This window comes from Eulemur rufifrons, chromosome 16 (genome assembly GCF_041146395.1).
Source record: "Eulemur rufifrons isolate Redbay chromosome 16, OSU_ERuf_1, whole genome shotgun sequence".
NCBI classification, from domain to species: domain Eukaryota; kingdom Metazoa; phylum Chordata; class Mammalia; order Primates; family Lemuridae; genus Eulemur; species Eulemur rufifrons.
Window position 1 is genome coordinate 2663637 of NC_090998.1, and position 18334 is coordinate 2681970.

The window sequence follows — 18334 nt, forward strand, 5'->3', positions numbered from 1 at the left end:
CTCCATTCTGACAAATGGAGCTCCCCCTCACCACTTTCTGCCCCAGCCCCACCTTCCCAGGTCACTCACCTCTCAGTGGCCACCCTGCGAGTTCCCATTCTTTCACCTGCCCCTTGTCTCTGTCCTTCCGCCCACCTCCCACGCCCTTCAGCTGAGAAGCCTTCCTGCACACTAGTTCTTCCGCTTTGTTCCTCCTGCTACCCCAGGGCTCAATCAAACCGCGGTCTGCTCCGTGGGCAGGTACTGCAGCAGGCGCCGCCGCAGTGCGGACCACTGCAGGATCTTGCCTCCCGCCTGCGCTGGCCCTCAGCCTCTCCGGGGAATCAGCAACCTGCCCATCTCCGGGAGGTTCTCTCAAACACCCACTGCCCTCCCCTGACTGCCCTCGGTCTCAGGGGGTGTCCTCGCCTCGCCCGCTGCGGAAACAGGCGAGGCGGGCGGGCCCTGCTCCCTCAGCAACCACTGCCACCCCAGTGTCATATCTGCCACACACCCACCTTCCCTCTGGTCTTACAGAACGTTCTCTGGTTGCAGGACAGTCTCAGTCCCTGGGTGCTGGGGTGGCCACATCCTGCCCTCTTTCTCCCCCCTATTTTTAACTTCTCCACGCTCCTTCCTTAGGTGAACAGAAGTCTCTCTACCCTAAAAAGAAACCTCTTGCACCCTGTGTTTTCCTCTAGCGACCTCGACTTTCTTTCTCTCAATCACAGTCAGGGTCTTTAATCAGCCAAACCTGGCTGCACTTTATCACCTGCATTTCATGTTTCTCTCCCAAAGTCAGCTTCTCTTCTCAGCACACCACTGGGACTGCTCAAGGTGGCTCCTAACGTCCTGCCATGGGGCCCCCTTTACTCCTGAAGCCCCTTCTCCGTGGCCTCGGGACATCTCTGTCCTTACTCTCCTCCTCCTTCCCAGCTCCCACCAGGCGCACTGCACATCACAGCGAGGAGAGAAGCTGGGAGCCATGAGAAAGGGGGCAAAGGGCAGTGAGGGTGGTGTCCCCAGATTTGCGGGGGCCGCCCTGTCCGTTTCAGGTCTCCTTGCTTGCAGTGGCCCCTGGAAAGGCACCTGTCACCTTGCACCAGAGACCTGGGGGTAAATTCCTGAGCATGCAGTCCTACCAGGCAAGATCTGAACATCAGGCCGAGCAGAGGAAGGAAGGGAGGGGAGGGCAGAGCAGGCTCACCGGCAGCAGCATGGCTCTGATCTCCATGTAGAGCACGTTGTCCTTATAGAACTCCTCCAGGCTCCGGAAGATGTAGTCTCTGAACACTGGCGCATAATGGACAAGGCCAGAGATGGTGAAGAAGATGGTTTCAAACTTTGACCAGACGACATTTTGGTCTACATAAGTCACCTCGGGGTCCTCGGTCATCAGAGTGAAATTCCTCAGCAGGCTGTCGAGACAAAAAGGGAGTTGAGAGTCACCCGTAGGGCCACTGCCCACTTAGTGTCTCCCACCCAGAAGCAAACCGGGATGCACCCCAGTGAGCAGAGCAAAGGAAGGGGCAACAGCAGCACCCCGGCTGTCCAGGGTGAGCCTGGCCTCTGGCTAGGAAGCCACTGCCTGCTCACACTCCCTGGAGACAGCTTGGGAGGGCAGTGCGCACCAGCCGGGCCGCCCGCCTCCCTCGGCCCCCTCACCCCGTGGTGCTCGAATCCCACACCAAGCTCTCTTTGGGGGAGTTATGGATGGAATTGTGTCCCCCACAACTTCATATATTGAAGCCCTAACCTCGAACTGCCTGCATTTGGAGACAGGCCACCTAAGGAGGTAGTCAAGGTTAAGGGACGTCGTAAGGGCGGAGCCCTAATCCAATAGGACCAGTGTCCGTACAGGAAGAGGAAGAGACGCCGGGAGTGCACACACACAGGAGACGTGCGAGGACACGGCAAGAGGCGGCCTTCCGCACACCAAGGAGAGAGGCCTTAGGAGAAACCTACTGTCCAGCAGTTTGACCTTGGACTTCCAGCCTCCAGGACTGTGAGGAAATAAATTCCTGTTGTTCAAGCCACCCAGCCCGCGGTGCTCTGTGGTGGCAGCCTGAGCAGATTGCTGCAGGCGTGTGATGGGAATCACTCTGCACTTGGCAACACATAATCCAGGTGTAGGCCCCTGATTTGCCATTTACCAGCTGTGTGGCCTTGGGCGACTTACCTAACCTTGCTGTGCATCGTGTCTCTTATTTCATAAAGAGAACCTCATGAAAGCACTGTGGCTATGATTAAAATAACTGTTATCATCATATTACTATACATGTCTGTTACGAAGTTGTTCCATTATGTTTTCAGGCTGTTTCAGCTACCAGCCAGACTGTCACTTCAGGAACTAGGGACTTTTCTTCTCTCTGGTCTTACTGAGCTTCAAGACAAATCTCATTTGCGGCAAGAGTAATGTTGCTGATAAGCCTTTTGCAGATCAAATCAGATTTTAAATGCACCAGGAAATTACTGTGGACAGAAAAGGTGCTGATTGCTTTTGTGAAGCAAAAGTATCTTGTAAAGTTAAGAGAAAAAGCTGCCTAATCCCCTTATGAGGACAGGTTTTTATATGTGGGTCGGTTCCAAAGGAGACACACCTGCATGCTGCACACTCCGTGACAGGCCCGTGACACCTGCTTGTGGAACTACCACTCACCTGTTGTCAAACTCAGTGACATTCTGCACCTGCTTCCGATAATCCTCCAGCAAAATCCACTTTGAACATTCTTCTGCCATACGGGTGTCAGGAGTTGGGTCAGCAAATTTGAACTGCACGGTGCCCCGTGGAGTGAAACAGATGTGGCAGTGGGGCCTGTAGGTGACGTTCTTCACCAGCCAGTCCATACTCACGATGCCGAAGTCATGGAGGTGTAAGGCAGCCCCTGGAGAGGGAAGGAGAATGGGGGACGATTGAGGAGTGGAGTGCAGGTGCCAGGTGTGGGGCTCGCGAGGACAGAGCGGGTGTCGGGAAGGAGTGGGAGCAGGAGCTTTGCTGTCTGGTCCAGGCTCATCCCTGTCTCCTCCCGGCTCCCGAGCCCCACCGCCCCACTTCCTGCCCTCGTCTGCCCCAGACGGCTGCCTTCCCCGCTCAGTTTAAGAGTGGAGCCTCCTTGTCTTCCTTTCTCACTAGTCAGAACCATGAGTGGTCTTGCTGGCGAGGGGCAGCATGGTGGGTGGCAGAGGCTTGGAACCAGAAGACTGAGCTTCAAGCCGGGGCTCCCCCAGCTTCAAGCTCTCTGTTGGGAGCCCCGGCCTTTCAGTGAGGCCTTGCCCGCAACACTGCACGGAGAGGGCGGGGGGGGGGGGGGGGAAGGCAAGAAGAATGAGCCTGGGCCCAGTCTTGTCTGCATGCTTGTCCCTGATCCTCTCATCCTGCTCCCCAGCCGCCCCCACCCCACCCCCGCTGTCTGTTCCCCAGCCCTGGGCCTGCATCTCTGCAGCTCCTGGCCTTCCGGATTCACCCCTGAGGCCCCATACGTGTCCTTCCGACCAGATGCCAGGTGTCTCCGGTGCTCCTCACGGTGCAGCGCACACTGCCCCTCTGCCCTTCTAGCCCGTGCAGCACCTTCCCTGACAGCCCCTGGGCAGGCGTCCCTGCTGCCTGAGCTTTGGCATGTTGCCTCTTACCAGCCCCATCAACTGGGTATGCTACTTTGCTGACCTCACCATTTTTTTTTTCCAAAAATCTCTATTTGTACCATTTTTTAAAAAGGTATAGAAAAGTCCTTGTAAGCTGCAAACTGCTATTTATATGTTACTTTACTATTCACAGAAGTGTGTTTATACTACCCCTGGATGCCATGTAGTATCATATTCCATCTGGTAACTTAGCCCCTGGAGAAAGGGTGGGAGAAAGGGTGGAAGAAAGGCCTTGAGGGCTGGGCGTGGTGGCTCACACCTGTAATCCTAGAACTCTGGGAGGCAGAGGTGGGAGGAAGCGGGAGGATCGTTTGAGCTCGAGTTTGAGACCAGCCTGAGCAAGAGCGAGACCCCGTCTCTACTAAAAATAGAAAGAAATTAGCTGGACAACTAAAAATATATAGAAAAAAATTAGCCGGGCATGGTGGCGCATGCCTGTAGTCCTAGCTACTCGGGAGGCTGAGGCAGGAGGATTGCTTGAGCCCAGGAGTTTGAGGTTGCTGTGAGCTAGGCTGATGCCATGGCACTCTAGCCTGGGCAACAGAGCAAGACTCAAAAAAAAAAACAAAAAACCCTTCCTAGACAGCCAGTATGGACAAAGGAGCAGGGAAGCTGGGTGGAGTTTTCTCTATGCCATTTAGAACAACAGCAGCTCCAGTAACAATTACAGGTCCAAGTTTAGTTCAGCTACATTCCCAAGATCCCCAAACCACCCCTCTCCAAACCTCTACCTTTTGGCATCATCTTCATGATATTAAACACCTGACTTTTCTCAATGAAACGCTTGGCCCGGAAGAAGTGCATGCTGGGCGGGAACACCAGGGTCTTCATGGCCTTGGTCATCTCGGCTATTTTGACGGCCATGAGCTTCTTGTTGGCCTGCTCCTCCTGGGTGCTCAGCACCAGCTGCCCGCCCAGCCTCATCGTCTTCTCCTTCATCCACAGGTGGGTCCGTACTTCATCTACGGATAGGGCCGAGCCCAAGACAGACACTGCCACAGCCAACAGCAGGAAGTTCAGGGTTGGCCACCCAGATGGGTCCCCCACCGCCATTGGGATGCCTGGAAGAGGAATGGCTCATATGGAGACGCCATAGGACTCGAAGGGGGAATGAGTACATGAAAATCTACAAATTTAAGGGTCACACTCTGATTTTCCTTTTCCCACCCTGTTCTTAGATTATCAGGAGGTGGTATATTGAAGGATTTTTTTCTCCGAGACCCCAGAGAAAATTTTCCAGGTCCAGATAGGTAAGGGTTTCCCTAATGAAAGGTCACCACGAGGCCTCCAGCAAAGTTTTAAGGTCAACAAGCCAGAGCTCACTCATCAACACATTGAAATCAGATAGTTAGTGTCTCATTTTAAAATATAGCCAGCTACTTGGGAGGCTGAGGTAGGAGGATAGCTTGAGCCCAGGAGTTTGAGGCTGTAGAGTGCCATGATCGTGCCTGTAAATAGCCACTGCATTCCAGCCTGAAAATTTTTTTTCAATTAAAAAATTTTAAAAAATAGCAAAAGAAACAATCAACAGAATAAAGAGACAATCTCACAAATGGGAGAAAATATTTGTCAATTACTCATCTGACCAGGGACTGATGTCCAGAATACACAAGGAACTCAAACAACTCAATAAAGAAAACAATAAATAATCTCATTAAAAATGGGCAAAAAAACATGAGTAGACATTTCTCAAAAGAAGACATACAAGTGGCCAAGAGATATATGAAAAAATGTTCAACATCATTAATCATCAAGGAAATGCAAATCAAAACCACAATGAGATATCATCTACTCCAGTAAGAATGGCTATTATTTAAAAGACAAAAAATAACAGATGCTGGTAAAGAATGTGGAGAAAAGGGAACTCTTATACACTGTTTGTAGGAATATAAATTGATACAATCACTATGGAAAACAGTGTGGAGATTTCCCTAAAAATAGAACTACCGTATGATCCAGCAATCCCACAGCTGGATACTTATCCAAAGGAAAAAAAATCAGTATATCAAAGGGATACCTGCATTGCCATGTTTAATGCAGCATTATTCACAGTAGCAAAGATACAAAATCAACCTCAACGTCCATCAATGGATAAATGGATAAAGAAAATGTGGTACATATACACAATGGAATACTATTTGGCCATAAAAAAGAATGAAATCCTGTCATTTGCAGCAACATGGCTGGAACTGGAGGTCATTAAGTGTAATAAGCCAGGCACTGAAAGACAAATATTGCATGTTCTCACTTATATTTGTGAGCTAAAAAGCTTGATCTCGGGGACACAGAGAATGATAGACACTGGAGACTGGGAAGCACGGGTGAGTAGGGTGAAGAGAGTTGGTTATGGGTACAAGCATACGGTTAGATAGAAGAAACTTATGTGTATTTCAAAGTAACTAGAAGAGAGGACTTGAAATGATACCAACATGTAGAAATGATAAACGCTCAAGGTGATAGACACCCCAAATACCCTGACCTGATCATTGCACATTTGCTTGTAACAAAATATCACAGGTACCTCAAAAATATGTACAAGTATTAAGTATCCACAAAAATTAAAAATAAAAATAAAAGATGAATCTAAAAAAAATGTTTTGGGACTTATCCTAGATATGCTTTTTGTTTTCTCCTTGCCCCCGTGATGACAGCTACTGTGTCTGTCTGATGCACTACAGAATCCCAGTTCCACTGAGCAATACCTTTCCTGTAGCAGGGAAAGCATAAATATGTATTGGCTCAAGTTAAACATATTTAATTTAAAAAATAAAAATTAAAAATAAGTAAATAAATATAACCAGAGAACAAAGGATCACAAGACATTTGAAGAAGGACGCCAACGTGAGAAAGAAACCAAAACAAAACACACAGAACTAAGGAGCCAAGGGGAAATGAAGCAATGTAGAAAAATCCAAAGAATTATAATTAATATCCTCAGAGACAAAGGAAAAGATATTGTGTCTGTAAAACAAGAATAAGAGTTTATAAAAAATGAACACAGAATGAGAAAGAGCTTTTTGAAGTGAAAAATATAAGTGCTGAAATTTAAAATTTTTACCAGCAATATTAAAAAGCGAAAAGGAAGAAAATCTTTTAGAAAGTAAAACCAAATAGGAGAGAAGAAAATGAGATGATTATTGGTTCAGGAAATCCAACACCCAAATAATGGACATTTCAGAAGGAAAAAGAAAAAAATAGGTGGGAGGAAATAAGCAAATAGGTAGCACAAGGAATTGTCCCTGAACCGACAGCGAAAAGACCTGTGGAGCGCCTGGCACAGCTGACAGCATCACTCGGTGGCCACATCGAGACACATCACCTTGTTATCTCAGGACACTCGCGTTCAAAAAAGATTCTAAGAGCTTCCAGAGAGCAGCTGGTCCCGGCTGGAAGGAACTGTATTAACCACCTCCTCGCACCAAGCACTATGTTTGGCCCTTTCCCTGGGTTCTCTATGTGAATTACATGTACAGATCGTTTCTACGTCCTTGGGAGTATGACCAAGACACCAGAAAGAATCAGGACTGTGACTGAGGAAGAGCCTCAGACTAGCATCCGTCCTTAACTGTGCCCGCCCGGGCACAGCACTGACGTCGTGGGTCTCCATGTCCTCCCCTGCAAAACGGGTGGCTTGGCCTGGACCAGTGGTTCTTGAAGAGTGATGTGTGTATCGTCAGCGACACGAGATACAATTTGAGGTGGTTCCCAGATGAAGATGGGTGATTTTGATAGGAATGTAGCTTCAAAATGTGTCTTAGCACATCAACCCCATGATATCATGACTGTTATTGTTTGGGTTAAATTAAAAAATTTTAAAGTAAGTTAATTTAAAGAAAAACATTAAATAAATAGAGGTGCAGGGATGTGACAAAAATGGAAAGTTTGGTGATCGTTCCACCGTGTTATGTCCAAGATGCTTCCCGGCTCTAGCATTCGTTATTCCATGGCCCATCAACTACCGACAGGGAATTTTAAGAGGGAATTAGCATCGCCAGTCCCACAGTCACGGCAGGGCTGCGCCCGCTGTGCCGATGTGCAACGTCACTAAGTCCTTGACTCTCTTCTCAGACTGAGTGTCTGCCTGCGGCTGAGATCTCCAGGGTGAGGGGACAGTGACTTCTGCGTCCCACCCCACCCAGCCTACGCTGCATCCGCCACCCAGTGGCCCCAGCCCCGTGTCTCTCTCTCCCTGGTGACACATAAGCTCCAAAATTTCCAACTCCGTCCTCTCCAGGAAGGACCCAAAAGCATGTGTGTCCCAGCATGTGCAGGCTGTGCCTGGCCTGCCAGACAAAAGTTTAGCTAACGCTGGTCGGGACCAGCCTGGTCAAATATGAGGAAAAATAATTCCTGTCAACACCGATTGCTATACCTACTTCATCTTCTCTCCCTCCACAAAATTTTTCTCTTACTTTTAAAAGAGGGTGCGTGAAATCTCTAGAAAATGGTTTGTTTCCAGACTGAGAAGAAAGGAACAGGCCATGTGCATCTGTGGCTCTGAGTAAAGTCCTTGGGCCCACAACTCTTTTCAAGAGCCTGTGGCGGACAAAGCCTCTTCCTCCTCCACTGAAAGTCTCAGAACCCCTCTGGTGGGGGCGGGAGCGGTGTGGCAGGTAAACAAGTCCAAGCACCCCACTGCCCAGCTCCCTTCCGAGTCTCCCCAGCCCGAGCTCCACCCAGACCCCCACCCAGGGGACCCCAGTTACCTCACAGCAGGGCCAGAAACTGCAGGCTGTTTGCTTAGTGTCCCCAGCAGCTGTGCCAGAAGCACCAGAAAAGCCCAGTAGCTGTTTCACTTCCTGCGGGCAGTTTCACTTCTCCCCAGCCTGCACAGTTGCACAGACCTCTCCAGCCAGGGCAGAGGCGACAGCCGCGTGGGGTCTGCATGCGTGCTGGCGTGTGTGCGTGTGCGCTCCTGTGCGGGAGGTGGTGTGTTTGTGTGTGTCTGATTCACGTGCATGTGGGCGTATGTGTGTTTAGGGGAGGAGGTGTGTGTCTGTGTGATCCGTCTCTGAAGGTCCAGGACAAAGTTTTGGACAACAAGCGCCACACAGAGGCACTCCAAAATCCGTTCATGATTTTTGGGAAGTGTCTCCTGCCTCAAAATGTGATTGTGCATTGAGGGGTGACCCATCAGACAGAGGGCGAAAAGGTAGCCACGACAAAATGTGAATGTTTCCAGGGGAAAATACGGGAAGTGGGCAGCACAGAAGAGGCGACGGGGAGGTGTGAGGAGTGAGTTGGGTGTGGGGTGACCAGCAGGAACCACAGCTGGGGGGGTGGGGAGTGGACAAAGCGGACGCCCAGCAGGGTAGGAATCGGACCTCGCTCTACGGCCTGCCGGCCTTCCCACTGCAGCTGCGTGGCCTTGGCCATGCCATTTAAACTCTCTGTACTTCAGCTTCCTGATCTGAAAATGGGTTAATAAAAGTAGCTGCCACACGGCATGCCTTGTGAGAATTAAATGAAGAGTGCATGCACAGTGCCAGGTGCGTGGTAAGTTCTTAACGAATATTAGCCGCTCCTGGTCTTGGCGGTAACTGTTCTGATGCATCGCCGGTCAATCAGAGGGAGGAATCGGAGCCTGCACCCGGGACCTGCAAGGATGCATGCAGGGTCCACCTACTGGATGTGCGGCCCCTCCTTCCCAGGCCCTCTCTGACCCAGCCCACACCCCACCTCTGCTGCTCCCATACACCTGGGACCTCTGGGCTCCTGTTGTCATCTTCTCCAAACAGGAGAAATTCCAAACGGGAAAAGGTAGAGGAGTTAGAAATTTCTCATCAGAAGTTCAAGCTTAATTTTTTGAAAGTCTGAGGAGTGAGAAGGCACACGCAAGCAGTAGAGAGAAACAAATTCCATTAAATCAGAAGAGCAGACGGCCAATTTTGAAAATAAATCACTTGAAGAGTTGTTTTAAAAAACAAATCAAAGCTAAAGATCAAGCTTTCTCTCCAAAAGCTTTGGCCAGACGCAGGAGGTAGCGTTCACGTCTCCAAAGGCTGCTGTGGGGCCCCCAGGCCGTGCCTCGGCGAGGCAGCGTGGACGGGCACCCCTGCCAGCGAGCGGGGGGCTCTGCAGGCTGCAGCTTCTGGCCAGCCAGAACCTGCCCGGATGGGGGTGGAAACCGAGAGAAGAGAAACGCTGGGCACACGTACCTGGACTCTGGATCAGAAGCAGCAAATCAAAGCAGGGTCAATCTGGAGGCCCACGGCAGGCTCTGCAGAGGTGCGGGGGCAGCTTGTCTGGAGCCAACCTCCTGGCCTTCTGTGGCTGGAACCAGCTCCAAGGAGGACTTTTATGGTTGGAGTCACCTAGCAAGGAGCGTCAGCCTCCACTCAGGCGTGACTCTGAGCATTGTCTGGCAGGAGGGGTGTGGCATCTGACGACAGTGGGCACATGTGTAGAATGTGAGCCATTCTGGAAGAATATTTTGCCAAGTGCAGAGACCGTAAAATATGGAACGAGCCTCTGTTTTTTACACTCTACTGAAGATGACCACCAGAGGCAGAAACTGGGCTTGTGCTCGGAACCTGAAAATCTGCGGGGCAGAAAAAGGGGACCAAGGCATCTTTCAGTGACTACAAAACTAAACCTACATGGAAAGAAGCCTGAAATGACAGGTGGAGTATGATCCCAGCACTGGGGACAGGAGAGGTTTTCAGGATTAAAGATAGTCTGTGGCTACACAAATATTTGAGAGGTATTTTCAATAAAACATCTGTCTTCTCCTGTTGCCAGGAATCACAAGCTGTTGCTGTATTCGACCTAGAGCAGAGCACGGGGAGCTGCCTGCGGTTTAAGGTTTAAGGTGCTGCATGTGCCATTTCCATATAAGCGAGATAAGATTCTCTGACCCCCCAGAGTTAGGAAAATGTAAATAATAATTGCTAGAGTGTACTGAGAATTATATATATACTACATATTTTTTATACTCATTTAATCCTTGTAGTGATTTTTTATTTATTTGTTCGTTTTTTAGAGACAGGGTCTTACTCATTCCCAGGCTGGAGTGCAGTGGCTCATTTACTACAACCTTGAATGCCCGGCCTCAAGCGATCCTCCTGCCTCGGCCTCCCAAAGTGCTGTAATTGAAGGCATGAGCCACCATGCCCAGCTATTCCTTGCAGGGTCTTATAAGGTAGGGACACCCTGAAGCACCTGGAGGCTAGGTAACTTGCCCGAGGTCACACAGCTGGCAACAAGCAGAGAGTAGACTTGCAGGCCCAGGTAAGCTCCCCGACACTGCCTTCCCTGGCAGCAAAGACATGGAAGGTCTTCCAGGCAGCGGGGAGCCACTGGCCTGCAGCGGGGAGCCACTGGCCTGCAGCAGCTCACTCTGCACAAGGGAGGAGGTCCCAGGGGCGGCACAATTAGCAGGACCCAGGAATAGACATCATCAGGCATAACATGATTTTTCCAGATACTGGGAACTTGTGCTTTAAATCACCAAAGTATTTTTAGGGAGCAAAATGTTAGCTCTTTTACTGAACTGCTGTGTGATTTGAGGTTTTTTTGGGTTTGGGTTTTTTGTTTTTGTTTTTGTTTTTAGAGACAGTCTCTCTCTGTCACCCAGGCTGGAGTGCAGTGGCCTCATCATAGCTTACAGCAGCCTCAAACTCCTGGGCTCCAGCGATCCTCCTTCCTCAGCCTCCGGAGAAGCTGGGACTACAGGTACCTATTGAACATTGAGTCTCCCAAGCCTTTTCTCCCTACTAGTCCCAGACATCAGCAACTAAGTTACACCCATAGTCAAGAAAAGGGCCTGTGTAGGTCTTTTTGATGAGGCTTTCTCTGGGGCTTTAACCAGCTTCATTGAAAAGACCTAAAGACTCACAAGGATTTGCCAGATCACTGTATAGTAAAACTCACGGCAACACTGCCTTTCCCCTTCCCTGCCCTGCTTATGTACACAGAGCTTATAACATCCTTTTAGTACCCTATTCTTAAATTAAATATAAGCACACAGCCAAGATGTACTACATTTGAGGAATACTGTTTTTTTTTTTTGGGGGGGGGGGGTTTGAGACAGGGTCTTGCTCTGTTGCCCAGGCTAGAGTGCTATGGTGTCAGCCTGGCTCACAGCAACCTCAAACTCCTGGGCTCAATTGATCCTCCTGCCTCAGCCTCCCAAGTAGCTGGGACTACAGTAATGTGCCACCATGCCCAGCTAATTTTTTTTCTCTATATATTTTTAGTTGTCCAGCTAATTTCTTTCTATTTTTAGTAGAGACAGGGTCTCGCTCTTGCTCGGGTTGGTCTCAAACTCCTGACCTTGAGTGATCCTCCCGGCTCGGCCTCCCAGAGTACTAGGATTACAGGTATGAGCCACCGCACCCGGCCAGGAATACTGTTTTATGACAGAGGAAAAAGTATCTTGGAAGACAGAGAATAGGAGAGAAAAGAAAACGTCATCTAACATTATTAATAGCCTCAGAGATATAAGAGAAGATATTGCATGCATGAAACAAGAGCAGGATGCTATAGAAAAGGAATAGGCAAAGAATGAAAAGGAACTTCTGGAAACAATGATAAGAGAATAAAAATGAGAAACAACAGAAGAGTTGAATGATACAATTAAAGATATCTTCCAAAAAGTAGACCAAAGGAACAAAGGAAAAAATTGAAGGGAAAAAAATTTTTTTTTAAGGATTAACAGTTCGAAAACTCTAATGTATGAAAACTCTGTGTTCCAGAAAGAAAAAACAGAGTGGAGAAAATCATGAAAAAGATAATTCAAGAAAGTATCTTAGAACCGAAAGACACAAGAATCCAGATTGAAAGGCCTCTTGGAAAGTCCAGCACAATGGATGAAATTGAATCACATCAAGAGCCCTCATAGTGAAATTTCAGAACAATGGGGACAAAGCAAAGAACATAAAATCATTCAAAAGAAGAGAGCAAACCAGGAAAAGGAATGTAGGGGATCCAGGAAATAGAGGATCTGACACAGAAAGAGAGGAAATTCCCAGACTGCAGGTCAAGGAAGATGCCAGCCCAGAGATGCACATTGGACACCAGGGCAGTGGGCCTGTCCCAGCCAGGAGCTGGTGAGAAAGCCCTGGGGAGAGAATTATATCAAGTTCGAGCTGGTAGAATACCTTATATGTCTGATTGTATGCATAGGAGTTTCACATGACCAGGGGAGAGTTTGAATAGGCGAAAAAGAAGTAGAAAACTAAGCACAAGAAAAAAATATGACAATTATTAATTTCATGAAATACAAAGAGTTGCACAGAAAAGGAGATGTTATCATCATAAGCCACACAGCAAAGCAGTATCTACATAGGCATACTAATGCAAGCACTGCTATGGAGCTAACAAAACCATGACATAAATATATTGGGATGACAGAGGGACAGGAAACGTGTGTGTGGTGGTCAGAGTCGGAGCCAGAGCTGAAAGAGAGAGCTCAATCTTCACCTTCTATAGTGGGAAGCCAGAAGGTTATGCCTGAAACAGGAAAAAAATTAAGAATAGCAATATAAAGACTTATTGGGGATATGGAGGGAGAGACTAAAAGACCCAGCTAAAAGACTTGACAAGTGCTTGCTGCCTCTAGAGAGCACAGAACGGCTGGTGGAGGGCTGCGGGGTCGGGTCAACCCCCATGGAGTCTGACTCTTTAAACCAGGGCTGTGAGTGCAAGGTCCAGTGAGGGTCCTTCTTCCTGTTTTTCAGGTTGTTGGGGCTGCCAGTAAAGCGACTCTGGAGGAGAATTGAGAAACGAACAGTGTCGTACACAAACCACAGACGCTACACCCGAGCAGAGCCCAACAGACCATCACTAACCCAGGAGGGAGGATTCCTGCAGAGAGTGACTTCATGGTTCCAAGCAAACTGGAAAATAAGACCCAGGGATGCAACAACTCGTGACTCGAAGTCATTTGCTCCATGGTTGGCTCCCCCATTAGACTGCAGCACATTAAATATTTGTTCAAAAACGGAGAACACTCACTGAGCACCTCCTATGCGCCAGGCACTGTGCTAAAGCGCTTAGCCACGCTGTCCCCTGGTCCTCAGGACAACTCCCTGAGGGCGGCGGCCCACCCACTGCACAGATGCAGAAGTCCAGCCCTGATTGAGTATTTGAACCCAAGCAGACGTGTCGGGGCTGTGCGGGGCACGCCTCTGTCCCACCGCCTTCCCCGTTCCCGTGTTCCCTGCTGAGCCCCACTGCCTTGCGCCGTGCTGGAGCACAGAAGGGCTCCATACAGATTCGCCGTTATTGTCCCTTTTTCTTGGGAAATAAACACTCACAGGCAAACCCAGTGAGAGAGGAGCCTGTAAGTTCATGTCTCTCTTGGTCTTGTGACAGTGCAAACTTTGAGATCGCAAACTCAGCTTAACCCATGCTGATGTCTCCAGCCCCCTTCCCCCAAAACCTTATCGTCTTCCAATTTTCTGCTCAGTCAGTGGCACCTCCGTTCACCCAGTGTTCCTGCCAAAACCCTGATTCCCACCACAGAAGACGAGGGGGAGGCAGCTGGCACCGCCCACATCTCCGTCCCAGACCTCCCCGGCCAGGCCACGTGCTGCGGCCAGTCTGCGCCCTCCCCTCCGTGCAGCTCCACAGACGCGGTCACAGAGCAAGGCCCCGCCACCTCTCACCCGCCCCGCTGCAACAGCTTCCACTGCTGCCCCCTTTCAATTAATTTTCACTCTGCACGTCTAAAAGCACAAACCTCAGCACGTCCCTCATGTCCCTTCCCGTGGAAAACCTTCCAAAGTCTACCGGCTGCACCACCAGTAAAACCCACACTCTTTCCTGCGCCTGCCAGCCCCTGCTCCTGCGGCCTTGGGACCACGCCTCCCCTCCCGCTCCCCCTGGCTGGCCCCCCTGTGCCCCGCAAGCGCGGGCTCTCTCCTTGGGAGGGTCTGCGGTACAACCCCTTTGCCTGGAAGCCTCTTCTCCTCCTTCGCCAGGTCTCAGGTGCCCGGGGAATGTTCTCCCCAGGGAGGCGTTCAGCGGACACCCCGACGGAAAGCTAGCCCCTGGTTACACTTTCCACAGTGTCCTTTGCTTTCCCCCACAGCACGCGTCGCCATCGTGATTGTGTGTTTACACACGTCTGTGATTTCCGTTTCACGCAGATTCCACAGCAGAGGGAACGCTGTTCACCGAGGTGCACTCTGGGTCTACGCAGCGCCTGGCTCGGAGTAGCTCCCCCAGAAAAGTCTGCGGCAGGAAGGCGCACGTGAGCGAAAGCACGAAGGAAAAGAAAACTCGGAGTGTCTGTGGGACATTTGCGTCTTCTCAACCTGATGTGATGGGGAAGAGGGAAATGAGACCAGAGTGTTGTGCAGAGAGTGGCCGGTCGGCAAGGCCATTCACCTGTGTGGCCTCTTTGTGTGCCGTTGGCTGAAAATTGTTGTCACAAGTACATGAGTCTATAATGACAGCGGTGTAAACGGTGCCCCTTAGAACTGTGCAGTGCTCAACTTGCACAATCACACACGGCAGCCTTGGAGAGAATGATAAATGCCAAGGGCATATCAATAAGCCTGCGCAAGGCTTTCTTGTTGGCTTGTATTTAGCTTTGTGTTGGTTTGTGTTCAGAGAAACACTGAAGAACCCCTAGGGAGCAAGCCTTGAACCACTTGTCTCCCATACTTTTGTTTCTAGTCTCCAGCATACTCTTTGCAAGTACCAACATTTATCTACCTTTGCTCTCTCTGTAATTTTCTTTGCTCCATTCTTATTTTTCTATTTTGGGGGAAGGAGGTGGCTTTTTCTTTATTATAGCTGGTGTCCTTCGTGAGCCTGTCTGTATTTTAGTCCTTTCCTTTGGCCAGTCAAGAATTCATCATCAATCATGCCAACAGCACCTGTGACTTGCCACCATCAAAGTAGGTTCTGAGAGCCGGGCGCGGTGGCTCACACCTGTAATCCTAGCACTCCTAGAGGCCAAGGCAGGAGGATTGCTTGAAGTCAGGAGTTCAAGACCAGCCTGAGCAAGAGCAAGACCCCGTCTCTACAAAAAAATACAGAAATTAGCTGGGTGTGGTGGTGCCCTCCTGTAGTCTCAGCTACTCGGGAGGCTGAGGCAGGAGGATGCTTGGGCCCAGGAGTTTGAGGCTGCAGTGAGCTATGATGATGCCACCGCACTCTCCCCAGGCAACAGAGTGAGACCTTGTCTAAATAAATAAATAAATAAATAAAAAGTGGGTTCTGAATCCAAAGACAAAGAACGGCCTCTTATGTGACTGTGCGTGTGCCGGCCAGCCTTTTCTTCCCTCCAGGCGTGGGGCCAGTGGCCTTCTAGGGGTGAAGGACGTCTATTTCCATCTGTTCACAGGATCGCAGTGGGACTGCCTGCACTTCCTGTGTTGTTCTAGAGACCTCTCCTCAAGCAGCAGGGGAGGGACGGGCCAGCTGTTCTCGAACTTTCTAAACACCCAGCTGACGGGCTCACACATACACCCGGGATGCCATTTTGTTTGGCTAGCCTGGAAAGCCACAACCTCTGCCGGGGTTTCCTCATCTCTGGAGGAGAGACCTTAGGAAAGCAAATCTTATTATGTCACTTCCATTCTGAAAACCCCAAAAGTTCCTCAAGGCACTTACCTCTTCTCATTGCTCAACCTCCTCCAGCTCGTCTCACTGAGCCCCTCACAGTCCTCCGAGCCGGCAGGCTGTGCTCGCGCAGGCCTCTGCACGGGGCGCACGCTTGCTGCGTGCGGGAAAGCTTCGCCTTCCCTTTCCTGTGGCCAGCTCCTGTTTTCCAGCCTCTGCTTGGATGTCTTCAACTTCCTCCCCTAAGACAAGGGCCTGGTCAGGCGTCCTTCCCGGCTCAGTCCCCATCTCAGCCCGTAATGCATCGTATGGAAATGTTGGTCACCCGTGTGCTTCTACGCTAGGATGCACCGTTGATGCCAGCGACTGTCTTGTTCCCCAAACACTGTGGGTGACACCGCTTAACTGCTGGCTCGCTTGGTCTGTCTTTGTCCAGTGGATGGACGGGAGGATGGGAGATGCTGCACAGGCCCCTTCTCCCCCTCAGGCTTCCGTTCCTGTCACCGAGGGACCCACTGAACAGGGACCCAGCACTGGCCTTTGGTCTTTGTTACTCGATTTAAGCAGGTTCTTCATCCCCAACGTTCATTTCCTTATGGCTGTTCTACATCTCTCTACCTCCTCTCAACCCAAAAGCTCCATCCAGAGCCTCCAAATTGACGCTCTTCAGGAGGCAGGAGGCCGCGTGAGGAGAAAGAGCCCAGGGACAGGCTGGCGGCTCCAGAGGGATGTCACTGAGATGAAAGGAGGAGGGGCCAAGGAACCCGCAGTCCGCGGCTCCCTCCTTTATGCTCTGCCCTTTGCCTTCTCCGTCCCCCGGCCCTGACATACCTTTCACCGTCCTGCCTGTGTGAGGCGGGTGGCCAGTCCCGCAGCCAGGACAGGAGATGCCAGGTGAAAACAATCGCTGTGGCTGAGCTCCCTGAGCCTCCAGGGGCCACTCGGCACAGCAGACGATCTCTTGTGACCCTCAGCCACCTAACGAGGGAGTGGGCAGAGTCTCCTCACTCCAAGGAACCTGACGTTCAGAGAAGTTAGCGCCTGGGTCCGGGTCATGGCTGTGGCAGAGCCAGAACCAAATCCGCCCTTTGCTTAGAGCCCCCTAGGGCAGAGAAGAGGAGACAGTGGGAGGGAGCAGGACATGCAGGAACCCGGGTCTCCCTCTCCACGGGGCCCCTGGGCCACGTTTGCACCCCACACCCTCCTCAGGGGCGTCTGCCCCGCTGCTACGTGGACCGAACACACCGGGAACTCCAGCCGCACCTCCGCCCCTTCCTCCTGGCCCAGGGCCGGCTGGTCAGTGCACCCGTCCTCACGGGCTTAGCACGGTCCCCCTGGACGCTGAGCTCCAGGGAAGGTGGGGCGCACAGCCGGGACTGCGCCTTAGAACCCCCAAGAAACCTTTACAAGCCACCGAGGCCCAGGCCCCACCCCAGACCTGTTCAATCGGATTCCCTGGGCTTGGGTTCTGGGGTTTTGGGGGGCAGGCAGGGGTCTGGTGTATTTTTTAAAGCTTCCCTAGTGATTCTTATGCAGAGCCAGGGCTGAAAACCACTGCAGTTCAGGAGACAGGGACACAAGAGAAGGCTAAATAGTAGTAGAGGGCGTTATCTACGCACATAAAAAGACTCAAATTCCTTGGGAGGCAGGGGAGTTGGTGACAGCTTTGGTGAGTCTGAGGGACATCCAGAGGATGAGGAAGGAGACTACAGAGGAGGAAGTGCAGGGAAGGAGAACAGGAGGAGGCCCTCTGCCCTCCCCCCGAGGCTCGGCCTCCTCCCTCTAACATCCCAGAATTTCCAGCTCACCCTGCCCACCCCGGAGAGGCCCAGGCTGTCACCAGCGACCTCGGGGAATCTCTCCATCCTGTGGGTCCAACTTGGTGCTGCACTTTAGAGGACAGCGCTTGGTTCCTCTGCTCCCAGGGCACAGAAGTGAAGGAAAGCCACCAGGGGAGGCACAGCACAGGCATGGGCTGCCAGCCCGGGCGACAGCCATGACGTAGGGTGGACATCTGTCTGAGACCCCCGCCCTCTCCTTCCTCCCCCTCCCGATGCTGATGGAATGTGCTTCACCTCCTCCCGTGTGCCGAGCAGGTAAGGGGCAGGGAAACCGAGTCCACAGGGAAACCAGTCTGTGGAGAGCCATACACCAGGAAGTTCCAAGCTGAGACTAAATTACCCCAGAGACCTGCTAA

The 18334-nt window shown here is 50.9% G+C and overlaps 1 protein-coding gene across 2 annotated transcripts in view; it reads right to left on the reverse strand.

Annotated features, from left to right (window-relative positions):
* The window catches only part of ADA2 (adenosine deaminase 2), a 46932-nt gene that overhangs the window by 16185 nt on the left and 12413 nt on the right, over positions 1 to 18334 (reverse strand). The window contains exons 2-5 of one of the 2 annotated variants that reach the window (XM_069490394.1): positions 9780 to 10162; positions 4353 to 4682; positions 2639 to 2864; positions 1187 to 1397 (exon numbers count right to left, since the gene is read on the reverse strand). In XM_069490394.1, coding sequence (XP_069346495.1) covers positions 1187 to 1397; positions 2639 to 2864; positions 4353 to 4674 — 759 coding nt within the window. In that variant the 5' untranslated portion in view covers positions 4675 to 4682; positions 9780 to 10162. Of the gene's footprint in view, positions 1 to 1186; positions 1398 to 2638; positions 2865 to 4352; positions 4683 to 8327; positions 8512 to 9779; positions 10163 to 18334 lie in introns of those variants that run through there. The other variant, XM_069490393.1, reaches the window with a different exon arrangement.